The following is a 25,529-nucleotide window of genomic DNA, read 5'->3' as shown; positions in this document are numbered from 1 at the left end:
AAATAAAAAAAAAAAATCAAAACTCAAGTTGATACTCAAGATCTTTATTGATTTGACTGTAACAGCAACCATTGGTGAGAATTTAATTTTCCCCCTAATTTCCAAACACCTGCTGGTTTAGGACAGTTACAAAAACAACAAAACCCCAACAGAAGTGATCATGGACTCACATAGGACGGCCTCAAGCCCGCATGGTGTCCTCTGCTATCCATCCACGACAGTGAAATGGAGGGGGAGGCGGTGGGGGGAGGGGGGGCAGAGGACAATGACATCAAAGGACAAAGGGAAGACCAAGGAAAGTACTGGCAGTCTCTACTTTCCATTCAGAGTGGATGGAGCTGGGCCGCTGGTGCCACTAAGACGGGGAAGGGCATTTGTTTTAGATACAAAATATTTTAAAGATGCTCAAGTAGACACCTGGATATGCGAGTGTCCTCTGGGCTCCCCCAAGATGCCTCCAATGAGGCTTGCCCCTGGGATGCCCAAGTGGGAAGTGGGGGGTGGGGGAGGTAGGGGGGTGCTCTATCTTCAGGGGAAGGAAAGGCACTGGCTCACAGTACTCAGTGATTTGGACATGGCCACCAGGAGCAGGATGGCTTAGGAGTACAACCCGTCCTCATTTTGTGTTCCTCCCCCACCCTCCTGGTTTCAAGTAAAAACTACCCTTGGCCTGGGCTTGGGTTTTTTGTTTTTAAAGGTTAAGATGTAGAGGAAGGGATACACTGGGGGCAAGAATGAATATTCTGTGCTAGATTCATGGAACTCTAAGTCAGAAGTGTCCAGGAATTCAGGGAGTAAGCACCGGCAAGAGCTCCCTTTGGAAATTTCAGCGTGGCCAAATGATTATCAAGCATTGCAGCATCTGTCAGCCTCCCCACTCTTAGAAAGGCGGCAGAGTGAGAATTTAAATACCCTAGGAACTGCGTTTCACCTCGGCAACATTTCCCACTGGCCATCCATACCCCGTGGTCTTCTGGGGGCGGGGGGGGGGCGGGGCGGTGTCAGCAGAAGGTAAGCTAAGAAAAACCATAGACCATCTGAACAGGGACTCAAGAAACCTCTTAAATCTAGCTTCACCGCTAGGCTAGGTATTCACTTCTAGGACCAGCCCAGATAAAGAAATTTAAATTCCAGAGGGCGAGAAAGGTGACATGAATGATTCTTTGAAAAAAGAAGTTTGTGTCCATCTCCTTAAGAGTCTCCCTAAGAAATTCCTGAGCTAGCCTCAAGGAAAACTCAGTGCTAAACTGGAAAATCCTTACTAGAACAGGAAATGCCCCTGGGGCATAAGAATTCAAAAAGAATTGTGACCCAGTTGCCTCAAGATCTGATTTCATCCTTTATTAAGAGCTGAGAGGTAAAGACTCGGGAATGGGGCGGGGGTGGGGAGGGTTAACCACACCCCTTCCAAAGTCCAGACAGAAACTGCCCTCCCAAAGAAACCATGCTTCTTCAAATGATTACCGGGTCCCAGATGTCATGGGTGGGCAAGTGGTTGGGTTTCGCAGATTAATAAACAGCTGCTATGCCTGTAGTCCAGAAACCTGCCAAGGGGGGCAAGTTCTGACCCAGATGGAGAGGCAACGGACCGCCTCTCTGCAGGAGAATGCAAAGGGCCCAGGGCCCCAGCTTAGACCAGCCAAGATGCTTGACACGCCATGGAATACCCAAGAAGGGGAGAACGGGTTCTGGGGTGAAACCCACACATACAGGCCGTGTGTAGATGTACCAAAAGGAAAGGTCGGATGGTCCCAAAGAGCTGGTAACCCACTCAAAAGAAAATGAAAGACCATCTATTTTGACTCCATCCCAAAATCAGAAGGAAAAACACAATGCAGGTGAAAGTGCTGTGAAGAGGGGCTCCTGACTTGTGGAGAAAGTACCCCTGTTCTTAGGGCTGCCTCGGCAGCAATGCTTCCTAGTCAAGTTCATGCTCCAAGCAGGGCCAGAAAGAAGATGCCAGGAAGAGGCAGAGCTTAAAGCCAGACAGGAATGTGCATCTCGTAGATGTCTCAAGTCTCTAAAACGTGGTTGGGCCTGGGCGCCAGACACCCAGCAGACTTTCACTAAGTATGTGTTCGACGGACTAGGCTCACCTGTTTCTCTCAAGGGTGAAGCCAGGACCGCTTCTTTCTCTTTAAGAACACATTTCCACCAGAGAGCCCAAGACGAGGTGGGCAGTCAAGATACACGGTGGGTTTAAAGGAGCAATCAAGCACGGACCTTTCTAAATCCCAGATGTTCCCCACCACATCGGAGAAGTGGCTTCTTGGGGGAGACCCGATCCAAATCTGTCTCAGCTGGTGTGGCTGCAGGGCCCAAGTGCTAACATCGACTCTGATAGGGACCTGGCTTCCAGATGCTGATGCTATCACCTACTTCATCCTGAATCTGAACTGTGAAGCTTTTACTCAGCCCAGGACCCCAACATCTCATTCACATTTCTTCCTTTAGTTTAGCAACTCTGACTGCAATTTAAGTCCGTTTTAGTGGCTCGGTAAGAAGGATCGAATTCCCTTTATCAGTTCCTGGCTAAGGGAGATGCAAAGATGTGGTACGGAGGAGTCTCAGAGACATCAAGCCTAGGACTCCCAATGAAGAATCCTTGCACCGCTGCTAGCCAGGCAAATGTATAGCTCTTTTTATTCTCTTGGGAATTGTCATTTCTTGTCACCACTCTCAAAACTAGCAGGTGGCTTTGGGGAAAGAGTATCAGTCTTCTATCCAGTTTGGAGATACAGTAGCAACATATCGCTTTGTGTTATCTAGTTTAAGCTAACCCCTGTTGGGCGGACTTTATCCTCTGTTGGGGGGGGTGAGGTGATTTTAAGATACATCCTCAAATTCTTTGATACTGTTCCATTCATAGGTGGTGTGTATCTTCCCCTCCCCTTGTGTGTTGGCCAGGCTTCATAGCTTGCTTCTAAGGAACACAAGAGGTGATGATGTGTGCTATCAGACAGCAATGAAAGGCACTGCAGATTCCTTCTTGCCCTCTCCCTGGGATCACCTGCTCAGGGGGGAGCCAGCTGCTATGGTGTGAGGACACGTGTGCTGCTCTACAGAGCGACCCATATGGACAGAACCCAGGCATCCTGCCAACAGCCACAAAAATGAGAGCACAGTAGATTCTCCAGCCCCAGATGACTGCAGTCCCTGCCAACATCTTGACTACAACTTCCTGCAACCCTGTGCCAGAACCATCCTGCTAAGCTGTTTCCCAATTCCTAACCTCCAGAAGCTGACAGAGGTTTGCTCTTTTAAGATTTAAAGTTTGGGGGTAATCTGCTACACAGCAATAGAGAACCAATACAGGTGGAAGAATAAAACTCTGGGCTTCACAGCCCAGCACCAAAAAGCCAGCTGCTCGGCAGTATGATCTTGAGGACATTTAGCTAAACAATACAAAGAAGTGGTGATCTCAGCAAACCATAGTGTAGCACAGACACTTACTTGTACCAAGACAATTGCATGTCTCTTGCTGGAATTTGGAGGGACAAGGTCATTTCTCATTAAGATGGATTGTCCTCAAAGGTACAGAAACATGGTTTCCTCATCAAAAGAGCAAATGATCACTAAGATTTTATGAACCATTTCATGCTAATTGTCCCCTAAGGGTTCTCCCTCCCCATGAGAAGGCCAGGACAGATCACTTTCTTCTGGATGTGGCTCGCCCTAAGAAAAAAAAACATTTTGTGATGCATGGCACAAAGGTGTCATCCATTACAAGTTAATCTGTTGCCTTCTCAAACCATCTTTAAAATGCAGATTCATGCAGGTCACAGTATCTCTCAGCAGTGGCCTCCAGGACAGAAGAGTACCAACCAGTCAGTAGGTCCTTGCAGCAAAGGCTGAAGGATCAGGCCGCTGCTCTATCATGCAGCTGACGCTCGCTCGCCACAAATACTAGAAAAACGGCCTCCGATTAGGGAGCTATGTGGAGAGATTCCCCAAGATGGCAGAAAAGGGGGAAAAGGGCACCTCAATATTACTCAAGCTGGCATGTTTTAAATCCACTCCCCCGCTGCTCAGCGAGGAGGCCAAGTTTTCATGTGTACCGATGAAGATCAAGAAGGGGCAAACCTCTGCTCACTGCTCGACCTGCTGGAGTTGGAGCTGGGTTCCACAGGATGCCAAAGCCAGCTATGAAGGACAAGAAGCTTCATTCCCAAAGAATCAAGCTTCCAGGGGACAGAGGGGTGCTGATTAAGTTTCTCATGCAAATGACAGTGCAACTCAAGTTTTTCCAAGAGTAGGGAAAGCGAAATTCGGAGTTTAATTAAAATCAGAACAAGGATACATTACAAAAAGACAAGAAAATGCTTCTCTGATTAATTTTTTTAGTCTGAAAGCATCCCCCAAATTTTGGAGAGCCAGCTTATTCCTGAGAAACATCAACCATCACAAAAGGTTCACTCTCTGAACTATTCACATTTTGTAGTAGAAAACAGAACAAAGTTCCTCAGACAGCCTTCCTCTCTTCTAAAATGTGTTCATAAACAGGGTCTTTTCAGAGTTCAAAAGAAAAACTAACAGCTCTCTTTCTTAAGCCAATTGGCCTGTTCCTCTCACCCTGGGATGTGATCTCTTAATGAGAGGGTTCAGGGCACCAAATGCAACCAGAAATTCCCAGGACACCAGAGGCTACTTTACTGGTCTAGGAGACAGAGGTGTTAGTCTTTCTACGAGGGGGTCACCGTCCCGGGATTATCGTGCCAGTCAACAGCTGGGAGGGCGTGGCGGGGGGGTACGGGGGACATGAAAAAGCGAGGGGGGGTGAAGAACGAGGCTTCTCGTGAACAACCCACGGCAAGGCATAATGGTCCAGTTTTACAAACCACCCACTACAAATTGCAAACATGCACACCCCAAACGAGAGGGAGAAGCAAAGAGCTCATCAGGGACTGGCGGAGACAAAGGATGGTGACATGGAACAGCAGACTCGCCTGTGGACGTTTCTCACCTCCCTAACACTGGAAGATGTGTAATCAAAAAGTTGCTGTTCAAAATCGTATTGAAAACATATCGAAAAATAGGTCTGTAGTCATCTTAAAAATAAAAGATCACTCCTCAGATAAGAGGAGTGAGATATTATCAGATACCAACACTTGAGGTATCTTTGATGTGTACTTGAAAAATGGCCTGGCAGAGAGAGAGAGAGAGAGAGAGAGAGAGGAGGGAGGGAGGGAGGGAGGGAGGGAGAGGGAGGAAGAGGGACAACCCCAAGTCCGATGGGGGAAAGGCAAGAGAACTGGGAGGAACCCACTTGCAAGCCCGTGCCTATCTATCCCAGCAGCCTGAGCAGGTCCACAAAGGAAAAGTTTTGTTCTTTCTTAAGAGCATTCTGAAAGTCACCTTTTTAAATTCCAAATATAAGAAACTGCAGGAAGACAGCAAGCATGGCAAAGCTCAGGAGACTAGAAGGCAAGGACTACTGAGACTGAGTACCTGGTTCCGCATACTCCCACGGTCACTCTCCAGTGTCACTGGCAGATTATGACCAGGCCTCCCCCAAAGCACCTGTCACTTGGCCTGTTCTGGGAGCAGCAGAATCACCCTGGTGGCTCAGATACAAGGGCACAGGCGAGCAACAGGACACCAGCAGGGAGGAAGGAGAAGAGGAGAGCCCCGCTGCTTACCGAGGCCTCCCCACTGGGGTAGGGCTCAGACCTTCCCACTCAGATGTGCTAAGTGAAGGACTGGGAAGCTGAACCAGAAGATCAAAGACAGGAGACACTCCTGCCGGAGGAAGAGGGGGAAGGGGACCTCACAAGAGCGTCACATGCTACCAGAGCTTTATAAACTGTGTTCTGCCCCTAGGGACAAACAGCTCAAGGTAAGAGGGAGAGTGGCTCTCTTTTCATTTATCATTTCCCTCTGATGGTTGTGAAGACCCCAAACACGCAGACTCTTGCAGCTCTGAACCACAGGTGGGGGGCAAGGATGGGGAAGGCAGGTAGAGGGTCAGAACACAGATAATGCTGAACCCACCAAAACTTCAATATTGCTTCCCCAGACTTCCCAGCCAGGCGATTGTTGACAGGCTGATATTCGATTGGGGATTTGAAAAAAAAATGAGGGGTGGGAGCGGGGAGGACAGGTTTTTTCCCAAATGTAAAGTGACTACGGAAGCCAGAGTTGTAACTGTTTCCCTCTGTGGGCTGCTTATGTCTACAAAAATATGTCAAGGACTTGGGATCGAATCTGTGTGACTGGGAAGGGGGACAGGAAACAGAGAGGAAATGGTCAGATGAAGTTCATCTTCGCATCATTTGGCACCCAGAGGGAAGGAAGAAGAGGGAGACATGGGGGCTGCATTGGGACTGCTGGCACTGCCCCTTGTCTGTTCATGTTGATCCTATGGGCCCAATCCGGTGCACACAGCCTTGGCGCTGCTGCTTTTCTGCGATCCTGCAGGGCAGTCAGATGTCCATCTCAAACTGAGCATCATCCCCTAGTAAGAATCAAGACAAAGGTTAGCACAAAAAGAGAAAGCCAAGCAGCCCCAACATTCCTCTGCATGAGGGTCAAAAAATAATCCAAACTTTCCCATTCTCTGCTGCCTTAAAACAATTATTTGTTTGCTTTGGCTGGTCTTTTTAATCTGGGGGGGTGGGGGGTGGGGGTGGAGAATGGCATGGCAGCCAAACAACCCACAAGGAGTAGCACCTGGGGGAAGAGATCCAGGTGAAAACTCGCCTAGCATGCCCCTGTCTGCAGATGCCCCAGGGGGAGCTCCTTGCCATCTATCACGTCAGCAAACTCTTCTGGAGGCTCTCAACTTTGGCCCTGCTCTGAATCAACACTTTGTCTATTAAAGGCTCATTTGGAATCTGAGGAGGCAGACTGTTGGCCTGAGCACAGAGGTCGCAGGGTACAACTCAGGGCGTACCTCTCGGGAGCTGGCCATTTCCACCTCCCTCCTTCCACAGAGACAGAGTGGACTCATTACTCCGTGAGTGTGTGTGTGTAGGTATCACAGGCAGTCCTGGAGAATGGGGGAAACAAACCACATTTCCCCCTGCACCACAGAAAGGACACTGTTCTTGTAAGAATCAGGTCTACTTCCAAGAGGCAGTGGAAATGGGGCCTCTTCGGTATGTTGCTCTGAGTCCAGGACAGCCCAAGCTAAGCAGGCTCTGAGGCTTGGCTCAAGGACTCATCTAAGGACTTCCTTTGCCCTGAGTCTGGATTTCCCGCCACGCCTGGATTAGATTCGCTTATGATTTAGAACTTAGGATTTCCAGAACATTTCAGTAAACCTTAGTGATGGGAGCTGGGGGAGGCAGGAACTTTACAGACATGTAAATGAATGCTGGTTATAACCGAGGCATCAATTTTTCAACCTGTGATCGACCATTTGAATTCCCAGGGCTACCCACTTGGCCCCCAAACCAGCATTCTCTTACCAACTGCGTGCTTCCTGTCATGATTGTTCAAGTTGTTCAAATTGTTTACTTCTACTTTGGAGTCTTCGATTAAGGTGCCAGGGCTGGTGACCCCTGGGATATTGGGCAGATGGCAGGGCGGGGTCTGAGCCATGGGAGAATTGCGACGATCCAACAGAAATTTCCGATCATAAATGATTCGGGTTCCTGGAAAACAGGATTGAAGAGTCTGAAATCAATTAAGGGGCTATGAACATATATTACCTGAGAATTTATTTTAAATTCCATCTACACCTAACCTGAGGGTTCACAGTTCAAGCAAAAAGGACAAGTTCTACCCTCCTTGCCTGGGACCAGGCTCCTTGCCAGAGGAGTGCCTTTTCCTCTTCCGCTCATCTTTAAGGCTCAATCCCAGCATCATTTCTTTTACAGAAAAAATTAAAAAAAAAAAAAAAATCTTTCCCCCATCTGACTCAATACACATCATCTCTTGTAGGAACCCATTTATCGATCTGCCTCTCCTCTAAAGATTGTGACTTGCTTATGCTGGGCCTGTGTCTTCTTTCTATATGACTTTGGTTCTACCATTTAGAAAGTTTTAAATGAAGAAATAAACAAGTGAAAAAAATCACCAACAGACAGCTGCCTTTAAGTTAAAGGCTTTCCAAAGGCACAGAGACCAACCAACATTCTTCCCCGACAGAGTTGTGGGAGAAGTTGGACTGGGCAGCCCTTCTTTATTTTATGAAAAGATCTGCATACCGTAAGTGCTACCAGAGTGTCTTGCAACAATCCTTCTAAAGAGTGCATTGGACTTGATGAACAGTTAAGAAAACCTGCTACTTCTTCTGTCATGGCTGGCCAAAGTTATGAATTACTATAAATAAGATATAGTGACAAGTTAAAGATGCTTGATGTTGGCTTAATGTAGTTGATGCCTGGGGCTCTACTATTGAACCTAGAGTACAGCTGGCTCAGTGATACAGAACGTGGCCACCATTCAGTGACGTCTGCTGAACGAGGGAGAAGAAGGAATGGTTGCCCAACACACTTGCCACCCCTGCCTACAAACAAAGCAAAGTGGTCAGGTGGAGGCATCTTGCCCAAACTAAGCTTAAAACCAGAGGAGGGAAAGATTCAGGCATCTAAGTTAAAAATAGTATTATATGAAAACTAGATTGTGTACAAAGTTACCCATTTAAAGAGGTAGATAGTATCTGCTGGTCAATGCTTGTGGATTCTCAAGTGAAAATATTCCTGTCATAATGAGTCTGGTTCAGGCAGATTTTCTCAAATACCATGTGACAGCTACATCCCGGGAAATGGAAAAACAAATAAAAACAGATAATAAATCTACCTGAAATGAGTGGAAGCAGGTGGAAAAAAGCAAGGCGTCTACTGCAAGAGGAATGGAAATTCTGGAGTCTTCCCGAAGAAGGAAGGAGATGAATATTTAATCTAAAGAGATGATACCAATATTCTGCTAAATAGCTGGGAAGTAGAATTACAAACTCAGTGTTTTCTTGGGATTCCTATCTGCAGTGGTACCATGACACTTTCATGCAAATGCTAGTAAGTTATTTCTTTTTCACTAGATGGAAAATAAGCGTCAAACTAGTGACTCCTAGGTGAGAAAATGGCCAAGAGACTCTACCCTCCAAACTGCCCCTGCCCCCATCCTTGCTTTTACAACCAGAATCAAGTGCTAAACACACTCTTCTCTCGATACTACAAAACCTGTCACAGGAAAGAATGACTCAGTGTCTCAAAATGGAAGAAATGTTCTCAGGGGGGCATCCTCAAAACACAACCCTTTGGTTTCAAACCAACTCTAAAGGTTATCAATTTTCCCCTTTACTATCTAGTTCTGTTATAGCTACACTGCATACACAATCATATTTACAATTTATAAGAGGTGAAAATAAAGTATCTGGCTCTCAGCCTCTCCAAGATAGAGTACTATGAAAAATGCTGTGCCATATTTGGAACCTATCACAACAGTATTTCTTGCAGGTATCTGCATCTGAATCCTCTGGAAAGCTTGTTTTAAAATGTCCTATCTGAATCAAAATCCCTGGGATTAGAACCTGGAAATCTATATTTTTAAGTTCCTCGGGCCATTCTCCTGTTCATTAAAAAGTGAAGAATCCAACTTCAGGGCCGTCTGGCTGGCTCAGGGGATGGAGCATGTGACTCTTGGGTCTAGGGGTTGTGACTGCGAGCCCTGCACTGGGGTGTAGAGATTACTTAAAAATAAATCTTAAACAAAAACAAAAACAACCTGATTTCAATCTTCTACCAAAAGCCTAGTAATAGTCCATCTGAAAACAGGCAAAATATCAAAGAATTAGTGAGAGAACAAGGGAAGGGGTTACCGGGGTCACCTTGACAGATGAAGCAGACACCCAGAAAGTAACTGAATAGAGCTCACAGAGCAAAGCAGAGGCAAAATCAGAACAGAGGAGCCCCTGGTCTCCAGACTCCCAGTGTAGCCCTCTCTCTACTCTGCCTCAGTCCCCAGGGACATCCACACCAGGGGCACATTGTCTGAAGCCAAAGGACTGGGCAGGTAACTGTCACTTCCACATCAACACCATAGTGAAGGGCAATTTTCATCCAGAGGCCACCTTGCTGGCCCTGGAGCACTGCACTCCCAGAGGGAAGCGTGAGATGGTGGTGCTGTTCCTGGTCCTCGGGAGTGTTACAGAATTGGGGAGAGATGGGTTCTGTTTCTTGGTTTTCCAGTTCACCAAGGCCCAAGGACTTACTTATGTATCTGACAAAGTAGTCATCCCTTCATTTTTGCATATGTAGCAGAAATACGCAATTCTCGTAATTACCTGAGTAGATAGGTCCTGTAATGTAAGTTCGTTTCAGAGCAGCAGGGGGGCCTCGCAGACTACTGGTAGTAAAAGGGGATGCTGGAGGATAATCTCTGAAGGACAGCGTGGCACAAACCTGGGCAGCAGCTCTAATTACTTAAGTGCCAGTTCTTTCATTTTTCCGCCTAGGCGAGAAAGGTAAAGGCTGAGAACTTCACAAAGTCTCTGGGTTCTAGAGCTAGAATTAGCTTCCTTATTTTTACTTGTAGAGTGACAGAGGCAAAGGCCCACAGCCTGTCTGTGACAGGACTCACACCATAAACCTCACCTTGGCAGAGCAGTTCTGTGTGCCTCCCTCCAGCCCCTGGAGGGCACTTGGAAAAGTTGGAAATCCTTCATTCCCAGTTGAAAGAAGCCACAAGTCTTACATCCTGTCTCAAATATTATTTTAGGACAAGGAGAGTACAAAATTTTCTTTGCCTTCTTTACTTTGAAAAATAAGAACTAGAGCGACAACTTTAAAAAAGTGTCTGGAAATTATGATGAAGGTGTCATTTTGCACAGCAGAAAACTTAGTTCAACTTCCAAAAAGTGAAGAATGTGAATTATTTTGGATGGAAAATTTTCTTGTACAGACTTAAAACTTTTTACTTTATTTTTATTTTTTTAAAGATTTTATTTATTTATTCACGAGAGACAGAGAGAGAGAGAGAGAGAGAGAGAGAGAGAGAGGCAGAGACACACAGGCAGAGGGAGGAGAAGCAGGTTCCATGCAGGGAGCCTGGTGCAGGACTCAATCCTGGACCCCAGGATCACGACCCGAGCCAAAGGCAGACAGACACTCAACCACTGAGCCACCCAGGTGTCCCACTTTTTACCATTTTAAACAGAAAACAATCCAACCCTTTCTTGACGAACTGGGGCTACTATTATAAAGATCACTCTATAAACTGTTGTGGCTGATAAAGTCTTGGAGCCTAGGCTCTACATTTTCCTTCTACTGGACAGAATTCAAAGAACCTGCGCTTGTCCCTTCCCTCATTCATAGTTTCTTCCCTCACTATTAGGCTTAAGAACCCCCCTTTCTTCCAAGTCTCACTCAGCTTGGGCTGCTACAACAAAATAGCATAGACAGGGTGGCTTAAACAGAATGTATTTTCTCAGTTCTTGAGAAGTCCTAGACCAAGATGACAGTGTGGTCTGTTTCTGCTGAGAGCTCTCTTCAGCGTGTATACACAGTCACATTTTCAATATGTCCTTGGATGCAGCAGGATGGGGGAGCAAGCTCCCTGGTGCCTTTTTCTTTTTTTCTTTCTTTTTTTTACAAGGGTACTAATCCCTCATGAGGGCCTCACGCCCTCATCTAAACCTAATTACATCCCAAGGCCCCATCTGCAAATATCAACACATTGGTGGTTAGGGCTTCGATTTAGGAACTTGGGGATGGAGATGGGGCACAATTCACTTATCCTAACCCGATGCTCCTAACCTTGTAGGGACTCCGAAATCACTGATACACTTATTAGAACACTATGTAAAATAAAAGCAGACGGGCTGAGAAAGGGGCCTGATGGCTTTCCAAGGAACCAAGGGAAGAAGCTTTAGTGGATGGACTTTGCATATTTGCTGTGTCACCACCACTTTTGTTCATGGCTAGGTTTCAAAAGAGTGAAGTTTCACTGTCAGATGTTCTTAAACTAACATTCAACTTGCAAGTCAGAACAAGATTATTCTTCTGCAGGATGTCAAGCTTGGAACTCTGGGGATGAGACGGTAAAAAAAAAAAAAAAAAAGCACAGGATAAAAGCAAGCTTTCTATGTCTAAATTATATATTAGCAATAGCATATGCATTAAAGAACTGTAATTGGACCAACTGGGAAATAAGCAGTAGAGAGCCCACTTAAATATGTGAGGTATAAGAGAAACTCTGAAGAACCTCTATGACTCTGCAGAAACGATAAAATACATATTTTTACAGCTTTACTGAGATATAATTTACAGAGCTGCGCAAACATCACCACAATCAACTTTAGAACACCACAACTATCCAAAAGATAACCCATCTGTATTGAGCAGTCCCTTCCCGTTGTCCTCCAACCCCTGTAGCCCTAGGCAACCACTGTTTTTTGTCTAAAGATTTGCCTATTCTGGACATCTCATATAAACAGAATCATACGTGATCTTTTGACTGCTTCCTTTACTTGCCTCTATTTTCAAGGTTCGTTCATGTTTAGCATTTCTCCAGTACTTTTCTTTTTATTGCCAAACAATATTCCATTACATGTATATGTCACATTTTATCAATTAATCGGTTGATGGATGTGTGGGGTGTTTCTACTCTGAGTAATGCTGCTATAAAAGTTCATGTACCTGTCTTTGTGTGGACATATGTTTTCATTTCTCTTGGGTAAGCAAAGAATTGCTGGATCATATGGTAACTCTGTGTTTAATCTTTTGAGGAAACACCAGACTGTTTTCCAAGGTGGCTGCACCAATTTTCCACTCCCACCAGCAGTGTGTGAGGGTTCCAATGTATACACATTGCAGCCAACGCTTGCTGTTTTTTATTATAGCTATCTTGTGGGTGTAAAGTGGTATCTCATTGTGGTTTGATTTTTTTTTAAGTTTTTATTTAAATTCCAGTTAGTTAACACATAGTGTAATATTAAGTTTCTGGTGTACAATATAGTGAAATTCAACAATTCCATACAACACCTGGTGTTCATCACAACAGGTGTACTTCTTAATCCCCATCACCTATTTCACCCCTCCACCCACCTACCTCCCCTTTGGTTTGTTCTCTATAGTTAAAAGTTTGTTTCTTGGTTTGCCTCTCTCCTTTTTTCCCCTTTGCTCATTTGTTTTATTTCTCAAATTTCATTGTGATTTAATTTGCATTTCCCTGACAGAAAATGGTGTTGAACATCTTTTCAGGCTTATTGGTCATTCCAATGGACATTTTTGGGAAAATATCTTTTTAGATCCTTTGCCCATTTTTTAGTGGGCTGTTTACTATTGAGTTTTGAGTTCTTTATATTTATTAATACAAGCCCTTTCTTCATATATGACTTGCAATATTTTCCCCTATTCTGTGGGTTGCTTTTTCACTTTCTTGTTGGTATTCTTTGAAGCACAAAAATTTTTAATTTTGATAAAGTCCAATTTATGTCTTTTTCTTTTGTTGTTTGTGCTTTTTTTTTAAGATTTTATTTATTTATGAGAGACACAGAGAGAAAAAAAAGAGAGAGAGAGAGAGAGAAGTAGAGAGACATAGACAGAGGGAAAAGCAGGCTCCATGTAGGGTGCCCGAATGTGGGACTTGATCCCAGGTCTCCAGGATCACGCCCTGGGCTGAAGGCGGCACTAAACCACTGAGCCACCCGGGCTGCCCCGTTGCTTGTGCTTTTGGTGCCATACACAAGAAACTATTTGCTAACCAAGGTTATAAAGATTTGTGCCCATGTTTTTTTCCTAAAGGTTTTATAGTTTTAAGCTCCTAAATTTAGGTCTTCAAGCCAGGGGGTCCAACTTCAGTTTTTGTGTGCAGATATCCAGTTGTACCAGTATCATTTGTTGAAAAGACTATTTTTCCCCCATTTAATTGTCTTGGCATCCTTGTAAAAGATCAAGTGCCACAACTGTGAGGGTTTATTTCTGAACTCTCAATTCTATACCACTGTTCTATGTTTATCCTTATGGCAGTTCCGTACTGTTTTTATTTGTAATAATTTTTGAAATGTAAGTCTGCCAACTTTTTCTTTCTTTTTTGGAATTGTTTAGGCTATTTTAAGTCTCTTAAAATTCCCTATTAACTTTAGGATCAGCTTATCAACTTATGCAAAGAAGCCAGCTGGGATTTTGATGGGACTGTGTTGAACGTGTAGATCAATTGGGAAAGTAAAGTCATCTTGACACTCTCACTTTCCAATCCATGAATGTGCAATATCTTTCCATTTATTTAGGTTTTCTTCAATTTCTTTCAACCATGTTTTGTAGTTTCCACAGTGTAAGTTTTATATTCTTTTCATTAAATGTATGCCTTGGGATCCCTGGGTGGCTCAGCAGTTTAGTGCCTGCTTTTGGCCCAGGGCATGATCCTGGAGACCCGGGATCGAGTCCCACATTGGGTTCCCTGCATGGAGCCTGCTTCTTCCTCTGCCTGTGTCTCTGCCTCTCTCTCTCTCTCTGTGTCTCTCATGAATAAATAAATAAAATATTTTTTTAAAAATGTATGCCTATATATTTTATTATTTTTAGGTTATTAGAAATGGAATTGTTTCTATTTTTGCATTGTCCACTGAAAGTATATAGAAGTTACAATTGGTTTTTGTATACCAATCTTGTATCCTGCAACCTTGCTAAACTCAATTAGTTTCAATAGTCTTTTAGTGGATCCCTAAAACACATTTGATTTTGAATGCAAACAAAGTAAATTAATTCAGAAGACAAGACACCCTGAAGAGCTGGAGTCTTAAGTGATGCCATTAATGTTCTCAAGTATGGCCAAGAAAAATAGGAGTACAAAAGGATAGTATTTTAGGTGTTTGAATTTTAGATCAATGCAAGCGAAAAAGTTTCATTGTAGCAGATACAGGGCAAAAATGGGCAATCAGCCTGTCAGTGACTAAGGATCTATGGCATCTGACCATTCAAAAAATCAAAACTATTCAAAGAAAAACATTAAGACTCAACTATGAATAAAATGGCAAGAAAAAAAACCTTTGTTTTTGTCCTATATTGTGTTTACCATGAGATTATATTTATTCCAAGACAAAAAACTAAAGAAATCTACAATCCTCAAGGTCTCTTATACATGTGCACACAGAGACATCTATTTTCTGAAGCAAGAACTTCCTGGTGATCCACGTTTCATCCAAACTGCCTGCCACATTTATGTCAGGCCAATTTCATGTCAACCAACACAGCTACAAGTAACTAGAAGTTAATCCTCAATTCCTGAAGAAGGAAAACAAAGACCATAGAAGAAATCCAACCTTGAATATAACATATTAAAATGGGGCGTGGGGTGCCTGGGTGGCTCAGTCAGTTAAGCATCTGACTCTGATTTGGGCTCAGATCATGATCTCAGGGTGGTGAGATCAAGCCCCAGGTGGGGCTCCATGCTCAGCAAGGAGTCTCCCTGAGAGTCTCTCTCAGCCCCTCCCCCAGGTGCTCTCTCTAAAAATAAATAAAATCTTTTTTAAAAATGGACCATGATTTTGATCAACTGATGGACTGTAAAAGAAAAAAAAGTTTTTCTATTTCACCTTGATGATGGATGCTTTTCCTTTCAGTGAGTTAGTTTTCCATTTCCTTTTCTATAAAAATAATCATGCCCCTTGGTTTTATATTAAAAAGTTAAGAACCAAACTATCACATGTGCTATATACTGGTTTCACTGTTTGTGATCAAACTATAATAAAAGTAAAGAATAACTACAAGAGAGTATGTAAATGTTACAGGCCCTAATATTGTAAAAATAATGGAAAAGTTGACCTACCAGGGAAGTAGAGACAAGATGTATTATATAATTTTATACAGCAGAGAGCTAAATTGACAGATTGAGACAGAGGTTTTGACTCTATTATTTTCCATTTTAAAGGCAGCTACCAGAAGAATCAGAACCAGTAACACAATTTACAAAAACTGGTAAATAAAGAGGGAGTGGAAACCAGGGAGAGAGTAATGGAAGTGCTCCAGATTACTCATCTTTCATAACAGGGAATCAATGGTTATCATCTAAAGTTAACAAACCAAGAAACTGTGGTATACATATATAGCAATAGTGGTGACCAATAAAAACACTACAAACTGAAACTGTTAAAAGCAGTCATGTACCGGCATTTTACTTTACATTTCAGGTGCTTCTGTTTTGTTTTTTTTTTTCCATATTATTTTTCAAATGTGCATATATTACCTCAGTCTTCATGTTTAGATTTAGGAACAAAGATGAAGTTTTAAATCTTTTAACAGTAGGTATTTATAAATTTTTCTTTATCCCTTGATTACCAGAGATACTAAGATAAATCTAATACCACGATCCAGTACTTTTTAGATGCTGACATTACCAGGAAAACAGGGGAGTAAGAGTTCTTTTGGTGGAGAATAGAAAGAAGGGGGAGAAAAGCATCTACCCTTTGATCTAAAAACTAGTGATTTTCAAATGGCAAGGAACAAAACCAATAAAAGAGGCTCAAAATTACACTTGCCAAGATGGTTAGGTACATAAACAAGGTCATTCAAGCCTAAGGGTCTCTTTTAAGACCAAGTGGCTTAGTTAAATAATTAACCCAGGAATTAAGCTATATACATTCAAGAAATTGTATTAACCTCAAATTAAACCACCTACAGAAAGAAAGCCCACTGTAATGTGGTTAACTGAAGAGGGTAGTCATTACTGTACTTTCATAGGGTCCCCAGCAGAAAGTTGTTTAACTACAGCTGCTTCCCGTATTAGAATAAAGCACACACTCATGCCAAATGACAGCTTGGAACAAGAAACATCAAGTAACTTGCCTAAATCGCACAGCTTGAATAAGCTGGTGACAAATCCTCCAAAGGCTAAGAGGGACCTAATATCCCCATACAACAGTGTTCAAAGAGGAAGGGAGAATGTGGAGTCAAACAGGGCTTACCTCAGGGCATTCTCTCCAACCAAGAGAAAATCTTTCTCAGCAAACCTTTAGCGACTTGCCCCTCATCTCATTTAGCCAGAACTGGGTCAGATGCACACCAGACCAGACACTAGGGGAAGCCATGACTGGTAACTATGGTATATATCCGGGGGCTTGGCACACTGCCACTTAAAAAAAAAAAAGTCTGTTTAAACATCTGTTCTTTATGGAGACTCTGGATGAAAAGACAGACTCCAATAAAGCTCTATGCTATATAAACCAGAGGAAACTAAAAGCTGCCCAAGCCAGCATCCTCTGGGGAGGTTGATGGTGGCCAGACCACATTCAGTTTGTGCACACATCAAAATCCCTAAAGTGCTAATAAAATCAAGAGAGGGACAACTTTTTTACATCAACTGAAGGTAAAACTGGAACCTGGGGAGCTTATAACTTAGTGACTAAAGTACTATGGCAAATGGGAGACGTCTAAGGTTTGTGAAAAGCCAATCCTACTGTTCTTTGTTTAACTCCAAGTCTCAATAACTGGGAGCAGATTTCCAAGATATTGTCAAAGGATGGCTTCTGGCCCAGTCACTTAGGACACTGCCATCAAAGAACACACGCCTAGGCTGAAAGGGAATGGATAATGACCGTGTTTCTATTCTGAAGGTCTAGTGTTTAGAACAGGCTTAAAGAACATCTGGCAAAAGCCTGTCATTTTAGACTTGAAGAAACTAATATCTAGAGAAGTTAAAAGTATTTGTGAAAAGACACATAGTGACCCAGGAATCAGGAGACCAATACAAATAAGCTAGGTACGCTAAGCAAATTTGGTTCTCTTGAGTCTCGGCTGTAACATGATTTGAAAAGATCTTTTTAGCTAGCATCAGGAACAAAATGGTATACAAACCACAACTAATCTTAAATAAATGTCAAAAGTTTTTAAGTCTGTCTAGGCTTGACCATCGGAAAATCTGGGTCAAAATAAAGCATATCAAATGTACTTTTTTTTTTTTTAAGAATTTATTTATTTGAGTGAGAGAACGCAAGTGCACATGTGTTTGTGCAAGGAGTAAAACAGAGGGAGAGGGAGTAGCAGACTCCCTGCAGGGAGCCCCAGGCAGGGCTCAATCCCAGGACCCTGAGATCATGACCTGAGCTGAAGGCAGATGCTTAACAGACTGCGCTACCCAGGAGCCCCTCAAATACACATACTTCTGTTTGGGCTTGAACATTCATCTTGAAATAAATCTCTACAAAAATGTCTCGCTCTGATTCCAGGAAAATGTTGATTGGATCTGCCAGGTTGCTAGCTGTGTCCTGGATCAATTCTTTGGAATAGATTTCACAGATGTGGTTCAGCCTCTGTCTGTAATACTAATAATTAATCACTGCTATTGGTATGGAGAAAACATTCAGATTCAAACCTGGCTTTCATTCCAACTGTATGCTTTCTTCCAAAGTTCACTGCTTGTGGACACTTATTTTAAAAAATAAAAATGATGCCTATCTACTAACATCTTCCACTTTTCACTTACTTTCAAGTAAGGAGCTTGAAGTCTACCAACAAAGTCTGTGAGAGGCAAGAGTCTATTGGAGATCCCTGGTCCAGGTCACTGTTTTCATCTGCTGCCTAGTCATGATTTTAGGAACTTACCTGCCCAGAGAATAGTTTCATTTCAACCTAAAAACAGCCTGACTCTAATATAAATAGTCTCTGGTGGTGACATGGGCTCCTCTGAGGCCCAAATGATTCATTATGACACCCTGAAATGAAGAATCACAAGCCTCTCACACTTTCTGAAAAGTGTCTAACACTAGAGCAATGGTCTACCTTCACCAATAAATAGCATTTCTGCTCTAAATTCAGCAGGCCATTTCTAAAATAATTAGAATTGAATGAGGCCAGTATTATCTTGGTTCTAAAACCAAAGACACCACAAGAAAAAACAGACTAATACGCCTTATGAATAGAGATGCAAAAACCCTCAACCAAATAGTGGCACAACAAATTTAGCAACATATAAAAAGGATTATATACCATGACTAAGTGGGATTTATCCCAAGAATACGAGGCTGGTTCACCAGTCAAAAATCAATTGACCGGGACACCTGGGTGGCTCAGCGGTTGGGCACCTGCCTGTGGCTCAGGGCATGATCTCGGCATCCAGGATGGAGTCCCACATCAGGCTCCCTGAGAGAAGCCTGCTTCTCCCTCTGCCTGTGTCTCTGCCTTTCTCTCTGTGTCTCTCATGAATAAATAAATAAATCTTAAAAAAAAAAAATCAATTGACATAATATGTCATGTCCACAAGATAAAAAACAAAAATACAATACATACAATCAACTCAGTAAGTGAAAAAAAAAAAAAATGCATTTGACAAAATCCAACCCCCTCTTTCATGACAGAAACACCCAACAGACCAGGAATAAAAGGGAATTTCCTCAATCAGATAAAGGGTATCTATGAAAAACCTACAGCTAACATCTTACCAAATGGTGAAAGATGTTTTCTAACGCTGAAAACAAGTGAAAGGTATCTGTTTGCACTATCTTGCCACTTCTGTTCAGCACTGTACTGAAAGTTCTAGCCAGAGCAATTGGGCACGAAAAAAATAAAAGGCACCCAGATAGACCAGGAAGACAAAACTATCACTATTTACAGGTGACAGGCTCTCGTCTATCAGAAGTCCCATGGAATCTACATGAACTGAATTGCCTTCTCCTGTTCATTTGTCCTTGCTTACTAAGGTTTTTTACTTTCTCAAACCACTCAATGAACTGAACAGCTTCTGTTTGTCAGGGCATGCGTCCTGAAGATCTGAAAGATTATTTACTTAGATGTAAACGCTCAGGGATTTCTGAGCTTTGGCCTGAGAACAGGTGCAGGGGACCTTTAAAAACTAGGCGCCCATGGGACAGACAGCTGCTGTCATTTAAAACACAGGTTCTCAGGGGCCTTCACAAAATGAAGTTCCACCATGAACAAATTGAACATGAAAGTCTAGGCCTTACCTATTCCATAAGTCGAATGACTACAATTCTCAATGGATTTTTGTTCTGTTATACAGTAGCAAAAATCTTTTAAATATTCCCTTACTCATCAAAAGACTTGGAAGCCAAGAAAAAGTTCTGCCGCACACCAACAAACCAGTCTGCTCAGGCTGTCTTCTCTAACCCAATGAACAACTGGCTTACTCCACATTAACTGTACTTTATCTGATCTGCATATTTTTACGCACACATAATCAAGCCTACGGTGCAGCCAACCCATGCAAGACTGCTCCCCCCCTCCCATATTAAGTAGGCTCCATGCCCCACACGGGGCTTGAACTCACGACCCTTATATTAACAGTCACATGTAGGATCCCTGGGTGGCTCAGCAGTTTGGCGCCTGCCTTCTGCCCAGGGTGTGATCCTGGAGTCTCGGGATCGAGTCCCAAGTCAGGCTCCCTGCATGGAGCCTGCTTCTCCCTCTGCCTGTGTCTCTGCCTCTGCCTCTCTCTCTCTCTCATGAATAAATATAATCTTTAAAAAAAAAAAATAACAGTCGCATGCTCTACCTACTAAGCCGTCCAGGTACCCCTTTGCAAGACCCCTCTTATGAAACTGTCGTTAAGAATCAGTCATCTTTCCTGAGTAACCCTGCAGGTGCTGGTTTTCAGACTGATCACTTTTCCCTCTTCCTATTGTCCACAACAAGCCACCACAAGCTGAAGGAGCTGTGCACATGGCCTTCATACACGCAACACTATTGACTCGTAAGAACCATTCCTCCCTGGTCAGACTGCATCTAACTCAGGACAGGCAGAGGTGTGCCCTTCCATATAATGCATTGCTGTATGCCTTGAGGACACAGACTGCTGCCTCCCCCAGGCTCAGAATTCAATCTTTTGTGAGCAAAAAATGCACCCAATACAAAAACTAGAGTACATCTTCTTTAATAGATACTTTGGCAGCTGATGACTATGAGACCACAGCTGAATCGCCCACAGAATGACAAACATGTGAATAACTTGGGTTACTCTGAGATAAATAAATGCCTTCTTCCTCGAACACTAGGTACAGGGACTGAACACCCTTCATTATGTTTTTCATGGACTTCTCACTTCTCACGTCATAATGAAGTTCGTTGGTTAATAACTGAAGCTGGAGAGCCAAATATGTACATTTGTTGGTTCAGAAGTTTTTGGCCTAGAATAAACTCAACCCAAGGTTATGGAGTTAGAAATTTCACGACAATCAGAAACTGACCTTCTTTCCCCATTATCTACATAGAGCTCTACTTGTCTCCCAAGAAAGGAACCAGATTAAAACTTAGAACTTCCTGCAAATGCTATTATTGTAGCTCACTCCAAGTGGATTATTTTCCCTTCTTCCTACCTTCTCCTTTAATTCCAGACCCTTCCAATGGCCTTCAGGTAATTCTGACCCAATGAACCAATCAGAGGAATACTCCAGCTGGCAGAGAGGAAGCACAGCAGTACAATTTTAGACCGTCAGTTAGTTCCCCTCTGGTGCTCTTGTTATGGCAACAGCACTTTTCCACAGCTGATGAGGATGTTATGCAGGAAAAGAAAGGCAGAAAGGCTGAAAGAGTTCTCTATGTTTCTGCTCATTTCTCAGAGCACAACACTCCCAAAAAGAGAAAGTTCAGAACTTACGAAAGCTTTAGGTTCCTTCCAGCTAACCAGTGTTATAAAAGTGAAGACAACTACAGTCACTTTCCCTTCCACTGAGGATAGATGTAGCTTCTCAAAGAACCAAGTATCATCCTCACTCCTCCAAAGACAGATAAAACAAAACAAAATCCAAGGGCATTATTTTTTTGCCTTGAATTTTACTCAATAAAAATTTCCTCCTCCTTAACAATGAGAACAGGGACTCTTCTAGCAATTTGAGAAATCCAAAGGTCAGAGAGTGTTTCCACCCACCTCTCATTTCCTAAACCACGAGAAGGCAATTTTGAGAAATCTTTCCCAAGGGGTAAGCTGTAACCTCTGATCCCCAATGAAGAAAAAGACTCTCAAAGGAGAAGAAATCATAAGTTCACTATGTTGTGAATGTCCCTGCCCAGTCTGATCATTCAGAGCATTCAGCACATCAACTGCTATTCTGGAATGCTGCAACACGTGTATGACACTCCAGAAGGTTTCCAGAAGTTTAAGACAGGTCATGCTAATCCCCTTCCTTTCCACTAAATAGATTTCCAGTCCAAACTTACTATCATTTTTCTAAATGATTTCACACCTGAAATGTATCTTAGCACTGGATTCTATACATTTTTTTATTCCAGAAAAATCTTTATCAGTCCCCAACCCCCTTTAGGATTTTAAGACCACTGAGAGCAAAGATTCCATTTCCTACTTTTGTCTGTGGTTCCCTTTTGCGCAAAGCAATGAGCTAGGCCCACAGAACTCATTTAAAATACCTAACCATATTACTCAGGTGCCTGGAGGTGACCAAATAACAAACTATCTTACCCTGGCTCAATTACATGGTGTGTGTGTGTGTGTGTGTGTGTGTGTGTGTGTGTGAGAGAGAGAGAGAGAGAGAGAGAGGGGAATATAACGAGAGAGATGAACAAACCATCAGAGGGGAAAATTTCCAAAGGGGGAAAATTATATCAGTAAAGTATTGAGCATCTAAACAGCAGAGTTAACAGTGATTAAATCCAATCCCAACAGTGCAATATCCCATAAACACATTATGTAAGTCTTTGTGCTAAAAATCCAAAGACTACAACCTATTCTACCAATAAATACGAGTTCAATATAATCGATGAGCTAAGATGACAAGTATTTAAATCTGAAACAAAGAGCTGTATACAAAAAATATCTGGAGACAGGTTAAGTGGTATTTGAGAAAGCAGCAGTGACTGTAAGTTGGAAGGAAGGGTAAATGAATCAGTATTTCTGGCAAAATCTTTCCAAGCATTTTAGGAACTAATCCAGACTATGAGACAGGCTTCTATCTTTAAAGCAATCCTTAAAGACTATGCCCTTATCCTAAAAGCAACGTAGCTTGGCTGTTAGAAATATGTCCAAAAGGTAACCCCTCTGGGGCTCTTCCATCAGGGGAAAACAAGGACTAATAAAGAGCTGAAAGCTTGATTCCCTCCCCCACATAAATAATAGCTGAGTGCAGTTGTTACTGGGACATATGTTCTCAAATGCTGGGAGTACGGGCATTTACTGACCAGTACCACAAAGACTTCTGCAAGTTATAAACCCCTTTCTATCGCCTTGGGAAAGAATATCCATTTCTTAAAAGCTGTCGGTCCAAAGTTCAGGACAACCTGATCTGGAGCAGATACCGGTCTGCCAAAATCTTTCATGATCAAAAAGCAAGATCACCCACGGCATGCTCCGGGGCTGGCCTTGAACAGACAAGGTCAGGAGGGAGGGTTCTCCAGTGAAGCAAGCTGCCTCAGGAGTCACCATCCCATTGTCCTGCAAAGTTACAGCCTCTCTTAAGCCCAGCTCTCCAAAAATACTGATGGTTTCCTCCTGCTTGGGTCATTTTGAAGTCTTCCAAGGCAGCTACCGCTCCCCTAGACTGGCCTGGATGGATTCCCCTATGGAGCTCTCTCCTAGATTTTTATCCTTTGTTGGCAAGAAGGTCTCCCTACTCTGTGGGTCTTTGCTATTGTGCAACCAATGCAAGGATCACCCGGCCTGACTGCACCGGATTGGTTGTAGTCCACAACTGGGGCGGCCAGCCCACAGCAATGAAACTAGCAATCTCCCAGGGCAAGGGCTGCCAGCAAAGTTCAACCCCCTAGAAAGAGGCCGCCCCATCGCCGAACCAAGGCAAAGTTCCTTAGTTAAAATGAAGCGCGGTCCCCTTTCAATAAGATCCTGCAAGATCGCCCTCCCGCGTCCTCGCTCTGGAGAACCGCCCAGCCAGGGACAGACAACCTTTGAGCTCCCTGGTCTCGTGACCGATTCAACGTGGTTCACCTCTCCCCCAGTGTTCTTCCTTGTAAACAGTTCCAGGTCATACTCGGAAAAGCAATGCTCGGGGAACTGCGCTGCCCCTTCCCCGGGATGGATCCATCCTACCGATTCGGGTGCCCTTCTCCATAATGCCCCCTCCACATCTATCCCCAAAAGCCTCATAGTCAAAATCCGATCCTCAGGGCTGCCAGCGCTGCACTACCCTCCCCCCGTCTTCCCCGGGGGCTATTACTTGAGTATTATCTAATTCTCTCCCCCTAGCCTGTGCCTGGGGACTCCCCCCCCCAACTCCACTCGTGGGGCAGCCTCATCCAGCAAGTAAACAATGCTGTCAAAGCAGGATAATGCTGGGCGAGGCGTCCGAACTCTGCATTCCAGCCTCCTCCGGCCGTTCTAAAAGCGGCAAAACAAGTCCTCGCACGGTCCCAGGAGCGAATTACTTTGCTTCCTTTCTAAAAAGGCCCGGGAGAGAGCTCCGGAACCGGGCATCAACGTGCACAAATGCACGACGTGCAAGAGGCAGCAGGCGATGCAGGAGTGAGAGCAACGCCGAGTGCAGACGAATTTGCCCAGGAGGAGGCAGAGAGGGGGGAGAAAAGTGGGTCGAGCGCGGAAGGCTGCCACGAAGCGGGAACAAGGGCTTTTTTTTTTTTTTCCTCCGCCCCAGCGACGGGAGAGCCACGTTCCCAGAGCGGCGCGCTGCTGAGCCGAGGGGCATGCAGCCGAGGGGGACGCGCGAAGTGAGGGCTCCCGACAGCAGGGTCCCCGGGCTCCGGCGGAGCTGGGGGGCGCGGGGGCGGCGGCGCGGCTCGGGCACGCCCTGAGTCCGAGGCCCGCGGCGGAGGAGACGGGCTGCGGGCGCTCACCTCCCGGCGTGGTGGAGAAGAGCGTCCCCCCGGGCGTGGTGCAATAGTCATGAGGTAGCTGCGCGGCGTCGCTGATGGGCACGGTGCGCGTGGGGATGGCGCGGCTCTGGCTGGGCTGGTGGCCGCTGCCGGCGGACGAGGACATGGCTCTGGGCGCGGGCTCTCGGGCTTTGTCCGGCGGGCGGGCGGGCTGGCGGCGGCGGCGGCGGCGGCTGGGGGCCCGGGCTGCTCCGGCTGCTCCGGCTGCTCCGGCGAGCGGAAGGGCGGGCGGGGCTGGGCGCGCTCCGCTCGCTCCACGCTTGCTTCCTCTCGCTCCCTCGTCCCGCTCCGCTCCCGCCGCCGCCCTCTCAGCCGCCGCCGCCGCCGCCGCCCGATCCTCCGGCCTCCGCCAGCAGCCCCAGCAGCAGCAGCAGCGGCAGCAGCGGCGACGACGACGACCGGAAGCGGGCGAAGGCGGGAGCCAGAGGGAGTTCGGGGAAGCTGGTCAGCGGAAGTGACGTGAGGGGCGGGGCCGGGGAGGGGGCGGGGCCACGGAGGGGCGGGGCCACGGAGGGGCGGGGCCGAGCCCCTGCGGGCCGGACGCGAGTTCGCGGTCCTTAGCGCCGAGTGTTTGAGAGCTACGCCAGGGTGGGGGTGGAGAACCCAGTAAGCTTTTTTTTTTTTTAATATTAATTTATGAGAGAGGCAGAGACACAGGCAGAGGGAGAAGCAGGCTCCATGCAGGGAACCTGATGTGGGACTTGATCCCGGGTTTCCAGGACCACGCTGTGGGCCGAAGGTGGCGCTGAACTGCTGAGCCAAAAAGGGCAGCCTTTTTTTTTTTTTTTTTTTTTTTTTTTGCCAATCGCTGGTCAACACCACTTTACTTGAGCCAACTTC

The 25,529-nt window shown here is 44.7% G+C and overlaps 1 protein-coding gene across 1 annotated transcript; it reads right to left on the bottom strand.

Moving 5' to 3' along the window:
* Positions 1 to 28: 28 nt before the first annotated feature.
* EIF4EBP2 (eukaryotic translation initiation factor 4E binding protein 2) lies at positions 29 to 25,097 on the bottom strand. The gene is made up of 3 exons (XM_025434111.3): positions 24,651 to 25,097; positions 7,410 to 7,595; positions 29 to 6,454 (listed from the first exon to the last, which is right to left on the bottom strand). The coding sequence occupies exons 1-3, from the start codon at positions 24,793 to 24,795 to the stop codon at positions 6,423 to 6,425; spliced, it is 363 nt and encodes a 120-aa protein (XP_025289896.1). The 5' UTR covers positions 24,796 to 25,097; the 3' UTR covers positions 29 to 6,422.
* Positions 25,098 to 25,529: the final 432 nt, after the last annotated feature.

This window comes from Canis lupus, chromosome 4 (genome assembly GCF_003254725.2).
Source record: "Canis lupus dingo isolate Sandy chromosome 4, ASM325472v2, whole genome shotgun sequence".
Classification (NCBI taxonomy): domain Eukaryota; kingdom Metazoa; phylum Chordata; class Mammalia; order Carnivora; family Canidae; genus Canis; species Canis lupus.
Note: the sequence above shows the minus strand (reverse complement) of the source record. Positions and strands in the feature narration are given on the sequence as shown.